At 38.8% G+C, this 14057-nt stretch overlaps 1 protein-coding gene across 4 annotated transcripts in view; it reads left to right on the forward strand.

The window, feature by feature from the left end:
* Ec (ubiquitin specific peptidase echinus) overlaps positions 1-14057 on the forward strand; it is a 161879-nt gene that overhangs the window by 133024 nt on the left and 14798 nt on the right. For all 4 annotated transcript variants that reach the window (XM_076319245.1, XM_076319247.1, XM_076319244.1 and 1 more), the window contains 2 exons: positions 7714-7848; positions 11470-11634. In XM_076319245.1, the coding sequence (XP_076175360.1) occupies positions 7714-7848; positions 11470-11634 (300 nt within the window). The remainder of the gene's footprint in view (positions 1-7713; positions 7849-11469; positions 11635-14057) is intronic.

A 14057-nucleotide genomic window follows, 5' to 3' on the forward strand; every position in this document is an offset into this window, starting at 1 on the left:
TTTTCGAGGGTAAATAATCGAAATGATTGAAGCAATAGATTCTTTTGAGTATGGAAATTATTTGATTTTTTTTGGTAAAAGGAATTGACGAATATTTGTAACGTAAATATTGCATTTGTCTTTGTCAATGTTTTGTTACGTTATGAGTATTTCGTCGAGTGTAAATAGTCGAGTTTGTCGAAGTAGAAGTCGTTTAACGTAGAAGAAATATACAAATTTAAGAATTGACATACATCTAAAATAGCAATTTTTTGATCATAATTGTATGCTTTACAAGCATCGAGAGAAACTTTCAAAGATGTCAACATTTACTTAACCCGTGTATCAAATTTCAAGCCTGTCTATTGTATCCCAAGATATTCCACCTCTTGAAAAATATTCTTTCGATGCAAAAAACTTGAAAGTTACAGCGAACAATATTGAGTTCGAAGCTGCAGATTTTTCGAACCTGACCGCAGTATTTTCAGGAGAATATTTACGAGACCTGAATTTTTAAAACGATCCAAGAACACGAATAGATTTTTGCTTAACCACCAAAGTAAGCAGACATCTTAATGCAATTTTAAAGGTTTTTTAAAATTAAGCTTCCGCTTCCAGATACTTACACTCGACAAAGGTCGGGACGTTTGTATTTTCAGCTTCTTGCCCTCGATTGCGTAATAATGCAAAGCTCGAAATTTATTACACCCTTTTTGCAGTCATTCCTCATTTCTACATTCGCAATTATTTTTCTTTTTCATTTTTATCTTTGCCGTTACCAGTCCTTGGATGTCCGCGTAATACGCTTGTCCCGAGTTGGAATGTTTTCGTCCGTACGTTTGCAAGCTGTTTGCGTATTAATAGGCAATTATTTCGTTTTTAACCGTGACAGCCGTTCTGGAGAACGCATTAAGGTTGGCAAGATAAGAATTAGAATGACTCGAGCTGTGTGCGAGAGCACTTAGAGCAATACACATGGCCCCTCTTTAAAACATCGTTAGTGCATAATTTCTTGCTTGTGCCACTCAAGCAAATTTTCCATCTCCTTCTAGACTTTATCTTCTCTTCTTTAGTTACGGTGTAACGTCTAACTCCCCTTTAATAATTATCCTCGATTGGGGGTAATAGACTATTTAGAAGCAGTGTAATTCAAAAGGAATCCCTCTGACATCGATACAAAAAAGTTTATAGGTATACGATTTCCGTCGTTAAGAAGCACAATACGATAAGTGAATTTCAGACAGATCGATAAGAAACTCGACCGTCGTGAGAACACCATTTTTCAAATTACACGCAAATTTTATTCGGCAGTCAATTATCGAAGGTTTTTTGAAAATTTATATTTTTCATCAATGCGAATTATACTACCTTTGAAAATCAATATCAATATTGCAAATACTTGTGACGTATTCTTACCTTCTGAATCTTATCCTCTGAAAATTTTCAAATGAATTTCAAAACATTTTATTTACTTCAACCCAATTACAATCTTCCAATTTTCTTCCAAATAACAATTATTGCATTATTTACAACCCTACTTAATTTTCGAAATAATTTCATCATCTATGCAAACGTCTCTGTTCTCTTTCACTCATCTTCCAATTTTCTTCGAATTAAAACCCACTGTATCAATTCCACCCCTGCTTTCTCCAACGAGCAGAGTAAAACATCCATTTGTGCATTCTAGAAACGTCGAACGCAATCGATCGCGTTGAGACTGCAATTGAGCCACGAACGACTCGATCCAATTAAAATCTCTATTAGTGGATGGAGGTTGTTCGATTTCCCGAAGCTGATCATTTTTCTAAATTGAATCGCGGTAAGGTGACTCGTAGCGGGCAGGGTCGCTTTTATTCATCGATTTCACTGGCACAGCAATGTTGTTTCTGTCGGCCGCTGGTTTTTTCGATACCAGGCTACAACCTGCTTCCAACAGGTGTGACATCCTTCTCGATGCACGTGGACGTTCAGCCACTATCATCGTCTTTATGTCGGACAGCGTATACCCGTGTCACATCTATCACTACCATTACCGCTGTCTCCACTCGCTGCACCGGATACCGATCGAACGACTTTCATTGAAGAATTTCACTCGACCATTTGTGGTTCTTTAGGTTCGACGCTCGAGCCGTCATTTTTACCCTGGGTTGCATCGAAACGTTGGAAACCTGCACCGATCTTCGAGCGTTCCTCCAGATTGATTTTCATTCGAAAATCTTTCGATAAAGAATACCCCTAGTGTACGAGATTCGTGTTTTTAACAATTATAATACAGCGATCGAAGAAGATCATCTGCTCGCGTTTGTTACCATAGGTATTTAATAATGGGTCGAAAAAGATTATAGGTAGAATATATTTTTCATTGCTACAATCATTTCTTAACTGTGGATATTTCTTTCAATTTGTAAACCTTCAGTCCTGAAACAGAGTTTCCCCAAACATGAAACTAAGGTTGAGAAGTAAAAGTGTTCGAATATTTATAATTATTGAAAAGTTTAGTAAAGTTACTTCAAAGAAACACCTTCTGATTATCTGTAACAGAGCAATGTTTCGTTATTATTTATACAAAATTTAACCGAGTATTTCGTCCGCAACTAATCTCCACTGTTTGGATATTGAATAACAACGAACAGAATATACGTGTCTAATATTTTTTCAATGCACCATTGGCGTACCAAATTTTCGTAAAAATCAGAGATCGTTTATCGATGTCCCTTATCGTGTTCGTCGTTAGAACCTGTCCAGGTCCAAGAAACTTTTGTCGTTGTCAGTCGTGATATTCGACACCTTGCAGTACACCATATCGATCGAAAAATCTCGCATTTTCATTGCACGCCGGTCCGTTGCATACTCCTTAGCCGTGTTTTTTATTCGTTAAAGTTTTTCTTCAGCACCGTCTCTCTCGACGCTGCGTTGAGCAACCACCCCGAAGCGGTGCTCGGCGACTTTCTACGTGTGACCGTTGCCCGCCGATCGTTCGAAGATTAGTTACGAAACTAACTCGTTTACCCCGCGCCGAGCTCGTGGATCGCAATTTATCCGTGGTATTTTTGCACAATCGCTCTCCAGAGAACGCATCCCGCGGTGGTATATCGAGAGAAGAGTCGAAATCTTCGCGGTTTCTTCGACCATAATACAGAGACGTTGAGTAAGAATAATAATAGATGCAACGATAAGAATGAATGAAAGAAACAAAGAACTCTTGAAAATATACAAACAGAATTTATTGGAAATTAATTGCGTTCATAACCGACAGATGGAAGTTACATTATCGTTGGTCGAAGAGAAAAACTTGTATTTTTTTTATTACGGTACATGTTTTCATAACCAAGTATTGTCCTTTTATATTATAATTATTTAGGTTAACGAAATTCTGTTCAATAGGGAAGAATTTGTCCAGTTCTGATTTTTGGCTGTTCTAGAAGCCAGCTTCGTGCAAATCGAACACTATTTCCTTTCAGTCGAGACTAAATTGAATTGTAATTACTGAAGAAAGATTGAGTGTAAGTTACCACTAAAATGGATACTCAGATGTGAATATCCACGAGTGGAGTATGATTAATGGATACTCAGATGTGAATATCCGCGAGTGGAGTATCACTAATGGATACTCACGAGTGAGTACTTACAAATGGGCATTCACTAATAGATACTCACGAGCGAGTACTTACAAGTGGACACTCATTAATGGATACTCACGAATGGACACTTACTAATGGATACTCACGAGCAAATATTTACAAGTGAATACATCCAAAGGATACTTATAAAAGGACACACCAAGGGCATATATACTCCAAGGGATGTATATCCAAAGGGATACTCACAACAGAATACTTACAAGGGGATACCAACAAGTGTATACTTACAAATGTATACTTACAAGCGTGTACTTGCAAATTATACTCACAAGTGTATACTTACAAGTGTGCACTTACAAATGTATACTTACAAACGTATACTTACAAGTGTGTACTCACAAGTGTGTACTTACAAATGTATACTTACAAATGTATACTTGCAAGTGTATACTTACAAATGTATACTTATAACACGATACTCACAAGTGGACACTTAGAATAAACACTGATTATCAAATACGAGAAGGTTACATAGAAGCACCAAAGATGCCCGTAAGAAATAATCACGAAAATAGTAATAAACGGGGAAAGGGTCGAGGAGAATATGGGTGTTGCAGGAAAATGTTTCACGGTGGTCGCGCGACCCTCCCTAATTTACGATGTGATCCCCAACTATCGAACTTGCGTCTGTATCTCCACCTTACGCGTGACGAAGTTAGCTGCTTCGGGAGTGTTTGCCTCTAGCGTTAATAAATGAGTTCTTGGCCAGCTCGGGGCTTGTGCGACGCAACAAGAGGAAAATGAGCTTTCCAGTCGCGACGGTTTCGAAACCGTTTCCACTACCCTTTCACCCTCGTTCATTCATGTTGATATGCTGATTAGGGAAAAGAAACGGAACGTTTGTTCCCCGTGATGACTAAACAGGGGATTTCGTTCGGGTCGCCGCTCCGATTTACATACACACCAGGATTTGCATACGTTTATGTAATGGGAAATTGAGAGTGCGCGGGCGTTATGAGTTTCCTTTCGCGTCGACCAACGATTCACGATGGAGTAATTTGGCCATTGGCTTTCGTTGATTTCTTTCTTTGGTCAACGTGGCGAGCTACTGGTTTCAATCCTCGGTGTCTCCTCGATGCACGATAAGAGAAACGGGAGCTCCTTATATCGTAGTGTTGCGAAAATATTCTTTACGCGATTCACGAATTATTTTTTCGTATTCTTTCGAGCATTAACATTTTTTTCGACGTATTTCAGCACAAATCTGCAGTCACTTGTCGAGCAAAAACTGTGGAAAAGAATTTTTGTAGAATTTTAAAGTTTAGAATTTTATTCAACATATTTTGATCCACAATCTTGCAACTTGTGCAGCAGGTACCCTACCAAATGTAGAAATTTGTAGTTTAGAATTATATATATGTTTCTTTTCAATATCGATGATATTTATATATCTTTTACACTGTATGTGAAACATCGTTAATTGCAAAAACTAAAGGTATATTTTCGAATAAATGGATAACGTTTCTTTTAATAACAGTCTTGAACTTGGGTTCAATTTAAGATTCCGAACCTAGGATGCTATTTCATAAACTGTGAGTAACTTACAGATGCTTCGTAACTTCTGGGTACAGTCAGAACGCAAAAGTATTATTTAAAGAAGTCCGTGTAAACGTTTATGTTATTTCGTATTGTTCCCAAATTAGAAACACTTGTACGTAACACTGCCTTCATAAGGATGGTTATTAATAAATATTTTATACATTCGGCTCTTACCGAGAGAAAAACTGAAACTATTCATCACGCATTGCGACAGTGTTTACGAGTAGTGTAAAAAATTATACACAAAATACTGAAGCTATAAATATCCTAGCTGAGAATTATCGAAACTCTAAACATAATACAACTCGAAAACAAATATTTCTCCCAACTTTTTCTACTATTTTTTCTTTTTTTTTTTTAATTAATTCAATCTTCGAATCACATTTAACATTTATAAAATAACTTGTGCAGAACACTCTGCAATATTCAATTGTAAAAAAACATTGTAATTGTCTTCGTAATCGCTCATGATAAATACTTTGCGCGCGCAAGTATAATAATTCAATGAATTTATAGTCGAATATTGTTAGTTGACCCTCATTCGATTGTATACAAATTACTATAAGGAAACAAGGAAAAGAAAGGCAAAAAGTCACCGATGCTAAAACGAATCCACTTCAATATGGAAATACGTTTTGGCGTCCATGAATAATAATAAGCGTCTTCAGGAAACCAGTATTTTATATCACCTCTAAAAACCAGAAGATTTGTTTCTTTGACGTGACTTGCTTTATGAATAGTTTATTTATTCTTGGTAAGAAATATTTCGTTTTTGTAACACGAAGTTATGACAAACGGTGGGTAATAAACAATTCAGAAGAAACTATGTAAATCCATCGATAATGTATGCGATATTGACAATATTTTCGGTAACCTTTACGTATTGCACGAAATTTCATAAACAATTCGTCCTACCACCTATTCATCACGAAATTTGTGTTCCGAGATTAATTTAAATACAAACCACCAGAATAAATTCGACGAGTAATGCTAAATAATATGTGCAATATTGGCAATATTTCTAATATTGTTTCTATATTACAAAAAATTTTATAGGCAATCCTTCGTAGCACCGATTTATCACAAAATTCATATTTCAATATTAATTTAAATAGAAACCACTCGAATAAATCTTACCAGCCCTGCCAAATAATACTGCACACGACATTGACAATATTCTCAATAACGTTCATATATTACACGAAATGTGATTAATGCTTCGTGGAAGCAATTCGTTGCGAAATTCATATTCCAATGTCAATACGAATACAAACTCGAATAAATCTTACTTCAGCAGCGCTAAAATAATATTACGCGCGACACCGACAATAATTTCAATAATGTTTGTACATTACAAGAAATGTGATCAATGCTTGTTAAAAGCGAATTAATTGCGAAAGAAACACGTCCCGATATTACTCAGCGTCGCGACGCGAATTCTGCAAATAATGTTGCACAATGGTGCTTACGGTTCTTGTAAAATTCGTACCGTAATTGTTGCTCAACGTCTTGGAGGAAAAAATTTCACGCGATAATTGCACAACAATAAAACTTGTCCGTGTCTCGCGGCCACGTGGCCCTCGAGTACGCCTTTCGTGGCGATAACGCGATACCATGTGCCGTGTAAAAAGAGAAATGTTTGCACAGTCTTCGTGACACGTGGAGGGTCCTCGACATTGTTCGTGTCCTGTTCTGTACACAATACACCCGCTTCCCGTGTCAAGGAACGCTCTTCTTCGCCAGAAGGTTTATCGTTCGACGCGCTACGTCGCAAGTTACAATTCTTTCTTTCAAGAGGATGTATCTCGTTCGAAGATGGACGACGCGAGAAAATCATCAACACTTGAATTTTTCATCGAGTCAATTTTAACCCTGGGTACAGCGGAAAGGGTAGAAAAATTTTCGAACTCTCAAACAAACTTGAGAAAATTAAGACGTCGACCCATCGTCTCTGTTCTCCAGCTTGGAATCACGATCGAACTTTTTTTTTCTTTTTTTTTTTTAATTACGGTCGACTTCGTACGAAACCAGACTGTATCCTGTGCTGTCTAATGGATAAAATTCTAAACATTCGTGCAACTGTTTATCACAATGAAATTGTACACCCGAAGTTCGAATTTCACGCCGAAGCAAACTGAAATCTCATCCGCCTGACGATGGAAATTTTGATATTCCCTCTTTTCAAACGGTAGAATTATTCTGTTGGAAAATAATATCTCGACTGGGAATTGAAGAATTTAATTACAGATATTAGTCGCAACGTTTCAAATAACTTCAGAACCGAAACAAAATTTTCAATTCTTTGATTACAAACTTTACTTTTTGTACATTCTACTTCTCCTCGATACTCGTACTTTTAACGTATAAAAAGAAAGACATTATCGGAGTGACTTTCACCAGGTTCAAATATTTCAGCTCGAGTATATTAAATATTTATAACAGCCCGAGAAAAATCTCTGTACCTCTATTGTTCGATCGATATTGTTCCGCGATATTTCTCCGTTCAGCGTAGAAGTTCACCGACACTAAATGTTCCTCACCTTGTGCATTACAGGACCTGTTCTCGCAGCTTCAATTTTCGCAAGAGAGCGCTCTGCCGCCCGACACGCTGCGCCGCGCTCTGGCCGAGAGTTTTCTGGATCAGCAAAGGTTTCAGCTCGGATTCATGGACGACGCGGCGGAATGTTTCGTAAGTGGCAATTACATAGCTCGTTCCCTTTGTCCTATTACGCGCGAGCGGCGAGCCGATGTGTCGACACGCTGCACGCGAATCTAGGCAAAACGGGTTTTCGTCTCGTGTCCAGCCAAACGCTTCGCAATTTTACTCCGACCTGGAATGCCGGTTAGTCGTTTTGTCGAATTGGAACGATCCTGATAAAGGCGCGAACGAAGCTCGGATCGTACCGCGAATTGGACTTTTATAGACGAAACCGTGAAAACACGATTCGATTAAGGATACCGAGTGATAAGTGCGCGATAACCCCGAGAAACTACAATCACCGTGATCTCGTTCCGGAGAATTTGAATAAAACACTTTCCATTCAATTTTCAACGCGAGATCATTCCGTTAAGTTGCGCGTTATCGAGCAACAATGGGAACGACGAACAATTTCGGTATTTTCTATTCAATTTTAATGGAAGTACGATGAACGACTTTGTTAGTCGGGGAAGATCGAAATTATTTTGAGAATTATATTTTTTTTTCTCGATTCTCTCTCGAGGTCAATTTTAAGAATAGAATTACTTCAACGAGTTTATTTTATTGTACACTTCTGATACAATAATACTGTATTATTATTATTTGGTATCCCAGGACCGAGGAAAGAGTCGTAGTAAACACTTCGTAAGTGTTCGAACTGGCCGCCACTGGTCACGCGCAGCTGCGCACGCGACGATGCGCCGTCTCATTGACTGTTGCACCGATCCGAGCGCTCTCGGTATTATCTTCGATCCTATCAATCTGCGTTTTTGCATTGAATTCGAACAGAGGATTTCCTTGAAATAATTTCTCACGAATAGAAGATTCTATCGATCGAAACCGATAAAAACTTCATTTGAAATCAATTACAATAACCGTAATAACGATGTCCGTGTATCTCGAGCATGGAAATTTCTTTTTCCAATTAACGAAGGGGTAACTTTTAAAAAGTTTGCAAACCAACCCATCGAATCTTTTTCACCACTTTTGAGGTTAGAAATTTTACAATGGAGTTCGTTTGGTGCTAGAAATGAACTTCGCGACTCGTCGACGTTCTTTCGATTGTTCCTGCCCGCGTTCAAGAACACGGGGAAAGAAATTGCGAATCGCGTTCCTGAACGAACGGTGGCAACAACGCGACCAAACAAAGCGCGTAATTTCTGCTAATTGCTCGCCGCGTAATTCGAGCAGTATATTACTCCTGCGTTTGGGTACGCACCGAGATAACGGAGTCGCGTGATTACCACCGCCCTTACATTTATTACATTCACGCGGCTAGGTTCGTAACGTTACATTCATTTTATTCAACGAACCGATGTCGACACGCGCGCGCGTACACTTCACAGACACGTGCGCGCGGATAAACGTGACTCCGGTGTAAACGAGAAAGTGGACTCCCGCCGGTATGTTTGCTTAGAACGAGGGTTCCCAATCGTGGGCCATGACACCTTTTCCTGATGGGCTATAAACACTGTCCAATGTTTTATTTTTTATTTTCCACAAACATACAACCACATCGTATTCCAACGAATTGGAGCAATTTCTTATCTACGTTTGCAAAAATTGAATTTAACCCTGGTCCATCTCTCGGGTCTTTGTTGACCCATTGTTGTCCGACGATGATATATGATTTTTTTTCATAATCGAAGCTATTGCAATAGATGCAACTGGATGTATTTAATCTTCTCGTTGCATTGTAATTTATAAGTTTCGATTTTATCATTTATAATTGAACTTTACAATTTACGAAGTTGAAAATGAACAAAGTTACGTACATTTAGGGCATTTTTAACTGAGTACTTGGTCGAACGAAAGAATAGTTTAAGGTGAATTCTTTAAGAAGTAAATTTAATTTTAAATTAAATGCAAAAAGGCAATCTTTCAAAAAAAAAAATTAAATAGCCTACTGTGGTCTGGTTTCTCTTTTCGTGTTTTTTCTCTCGAATGCAATTTTTAATCCTCGACTCAATCCTCTGTCTCTCTACAATATTGCAATTCTTCATGCTTTGATCGACACCACATTTGTCTCTATAATAATTTCATGAAAGATTGATTATACCTGCACGGCTACTTCATGATCGAAATGTCGTAACGGATAATTAAAGAAATTCTGCTATTTTACTCAGCTCGGGTAATAAAACATACAAAATTCAACCAAATCATTGTTATTAAAATTTCAATAATTTTACAAATCAGGTCGTGGTTCTTGTTAAAATTTCTATATTTGTGTTCAAGGCAAACAACGACTACACAAAATTGAACAAAATCGTGGTTGTTATTAAAATTTCTGAAGTTTGAAAATCATAGTTATTTTTTAATGAACCGTGATGATACTTTGGGCGAAAAGTTGAGGGAAAAGTTGGGAAACACTGGCTAGGACTCACCTACGGATATCGTTACAGCAATCCCTGATAGTTAACAACTATAACGGAGAACTGGTTCGACCGTCAGAATATTCAGGATCGCAAACCGCTCGGAAAATCGCCTCCGCTGTGCGCGGTGGAAATCGGCGAGTCGAGCGGCGCGAATGTCGAAAGAGAAAGATTTATGCCTCCGCTTATATCGGCGCGTGTAATGGCCAATAATTCCTTGGGATAAGCAAAAACCACGATCCAGCGATGTATGCCGATTCAATCGAGTCTTTCGTTTCCTTATTGCTTCTGGGGTACGTTATACAATGCGTGTCATAAATACACCGATCTACATTTTGACTTATCCGTGCTCCGAGTAAAATATCGCGATAAAGTTTACTTTCCAACGATATACGACACCGAGAAAGTAAATTCCCGTGGAAACTTATCATACTGCAATATCGAATCGGTAATTTTACCCGTAGTAAGTACCAATTTCCCGATTCTTTCCAAACGACCAGTTTTTGTGTACATAAACAAAGTATCTATATTTTATTTCTATCGCATTTTTCTAAACATTATTAAATACTTTTAAACAAGCATAAATAACAAAGGAGTACAACAATGAACTTACCTTGTGGTAGTTGCAGCGTAAAATTAACTCATCTTTTTTTTTTAATTTATATTTGTAATCATGATTAGCACATATACGTTCGACACATATACGCGCATTGTAGCGATCGATATCAACGATCGTATCAACAATAGAGCTTTTCAAAGAAAATTCTTTCCAGGATTTGTATTTGAATTGAAATTTTCATTCCTTTCTCCAAGCAGTCTTTTACTATATCGCGTAAAGGATATATTCCAGTTGCAATTTCACGTACTTGGAGGAATATGATCGATATACAATTATCAGTTTCAAAACGAAGCAATCATCGTCGTACGATAAGGTTTCGAAGACGGTAGGATTAGGTAAGCCATCGTCGTTAAAATCGCGATAAACACACACGGGAATTTATAATTTGCGGTTACCGCGCACGCAATCGATCTTCCAGGAACAATTAGGCGTGGAAAGATGGAAGAAATCGGGCTCGCGCATGCGCGGACAGTCGCGAGGATCCTCGTACCGATTTTTTTTTCAAATTACCGTAATCGATGACGACGGATTGACGACGATCCCTCTATTTTTAACGTTTTCAACGATCCATCGTCACGGGTGAATAATAAACGTAGTCGCATTAAACGATTCTCGTTACAGGAAAACATTCTTCTGCGTATACATCTGCACATCGCCAGCGGGGAAGCCGAGGATATGTGTAGCGCGAGACACTGTGTGCCGCATCAAAAGTTCGCCATGACGTTGGTCGAGCAAAGTGTTTGCGGAGCTTGCGGTGCCACTTCGGAACCTCTGCCTTTTACACAGGTCAGTCTGATCGATGTTATCTACCACGTAGCGAGTAGCAATCAACGCTGATAGCAGCGTGACGTGACGATAAATAAACCAGATCGAGTTAACCCCTGGTTCGCGTACTCGTCGTTCACCTAACAACCAATAGACGCAAATAATTCTTAACGTCGATCGATGAACAAATTTTTCTTTAAAACGCACTTGTTTCACCTTGTGGAAGTACGTTCGAACGGTACGATAGAACTTTGGTAATTGCACGAGTATCGGGGTGTAAATTTCTGGAAACAGAGAGGTTCGTGCAATTATGGAGGTAACGAGTCCTACTTGCACGTTTTATATCCCGGTTACCTATGCTCGCTGCTTGCCTCTTTCATCTCCAACCTTTTCAAAGCGACTTTTATATTGTAGAAATAAATTCGAACGTAGAATTGGCAATTCCGTGGAAATTAGGGGGAAATTCTTGCAAGCTGGGAGGTTCGTGCAATTATGGGGGTAACGAGAGTTCTACTCGCATAGTATATCCCCACTGACTGTGATCATTACTTGTCTCTTTCACCTATAACTTTTTTAAAGCGACTTTTACACTGCAGAAGTAAATTCGAAAGTAGAACCTTGATAATTGCACGAAAATTGGGGAAAAATTCTTGTCAGTTGAGAGATTCGTACAATTATGGAAATAAGTGATTTAACGAAAGCTTCGCTTGTATAGTATATACTCAATACTTTACAGGCATTACTTTTCCCCCTCCACCTTCAATTTCGTTCATTGCTAAGTGACCATCCCTTCCACTTGGAAACGCGATGCAACAAACGAGATTTTCGTGCAATCACCGAGATTGTAATATATTATATTTATTCGGAACAAATTACTGCGAGAATATGATACATGTAACAACTTTCACCTTAAGAAGTACGTTACATATCCTGTGTTTCAAAAAGAGTCCATGCAAGATACCTAAACAAAGTACCTAACAATTCTTAATTAATAATATTTTCACCGATGTTAATATTTCATCATGAATCGATAAGTCTAGATTGTTTTACTCAGAAATATTTACCTTGCTGCAACAAAATAAACATATCGATCTATGGTCAAATACTTGTAAACAGTAGTAGTACACAATAAGCACACTTAAACAAGTGCGGTTGCACAAATGTCACAGAAGTAGGAAGCTGAGATGCGAGAATGTGTCACGTAACGCGTTACACTCGCGAAGGATGAAGCAGTAAACAGGGAAAGTTGAACTTCGTTTACGAAAACAAGGAACTTGCTCAACGACCCAATAGTATTTACCGATGAAAATACCGAGCGAGACTTTTAACAGCGAGATCGTGAATATTTCGTAGTGAACGCTCGAAGATGCGCCATCTCTGTAATTTTCTCGCTACCGATAAAAATAACCGTGTCGATGGCTGCGGCTCGGGGACACGAAACGTGTTTTCTTGCGAAACTTTCCATCAGCCTTCGAGGATTGAGTCGAGAGTATTTTCTCGAGGTCTGCCTTTGCATTCGTGGAAACATCCTTCGACACGATTTTTCATCCTTCAGCTTCTCCATTTCCCACGTTAGCCAATCAGATGAATTTGGGACAAAACGAGGGACAAGGTACGTTTTTAGTTCACAATCGAATCGTCTAGTGTTCATTCCTGGTGACCTCGAGATCGACACAATTTTTCAGCCTTCAATTTTTCTATTTTCCACGTTATACAAGCAGGTGAAATTGGGACAAAACGAGGGACAAGGTACATTTTTAATTCACAATAGAATCGTCCAGTGTTTATTCCTGGTAACCTCGAGATCGACACAATTTTTCAGCCTTCAATTTTTCCATTGTCCACGTTATCCAAGCAGGTGAAATTGTGACAAAACGAGGGACAAGGTACATTTTTAGTTCACAATCGAACCGTTCAATGTTTGCTCCTGGATGACACGTGGATTCGGTTGACGAGAGGGGAAGATAAGGGGAAGTTTGGCTCCCTTTGGCGGGCTTTAAGCGATTTAAGCGACTTAGCTAAGAAGCCTAAGTACGCTAAGATACTGAACGACCGAGACACCGTCGTGTAAACGGATTAGCCGATCGGGATTTGACGGCTCATTGGTCGTAGCCAGCGAGGATGGAAGGGGGTGGAAGGATTTTGGGAGGTGAACTATCGGATCAAGGGATACTATTTCGCGCGATAAACTCAGGATCCGGTCGAGGGACGTGCAAAGCTGGCTTGGAATTGGTAATGGCTTCCAGAATTATTTGAGGTGGATAGTAATTGGTAGGGAAGTAGTCTTGGGGTGCAGGGTTAACTGGTTCGGTATCACGATACTTTGAGACCACAGTTTTGATACTGTATGAGAGAGAAAAGTTGGAGAAAGATCATAATTGGCATAAAAGTAGTCTTCGTTCAGACGTTGAGGGTACAGGGTAATCTCTTGGGTAACACTGTAC

Source organism: Ptiloglossa arizonensis, chromosome 8, assembly GCF_051014685.1.
Source record: "Ptiloglossa arizonensis isolate GNS036 chromosome 8, iyPtiAriz1_principal, whole genome shotgun sequence".
NCBI lineage: Eukaryota > Metazoa > Arthropoda > Insecta > Hymenoptera > Colletidae > Ptiloglossa > Ptiloglossa arizonensis.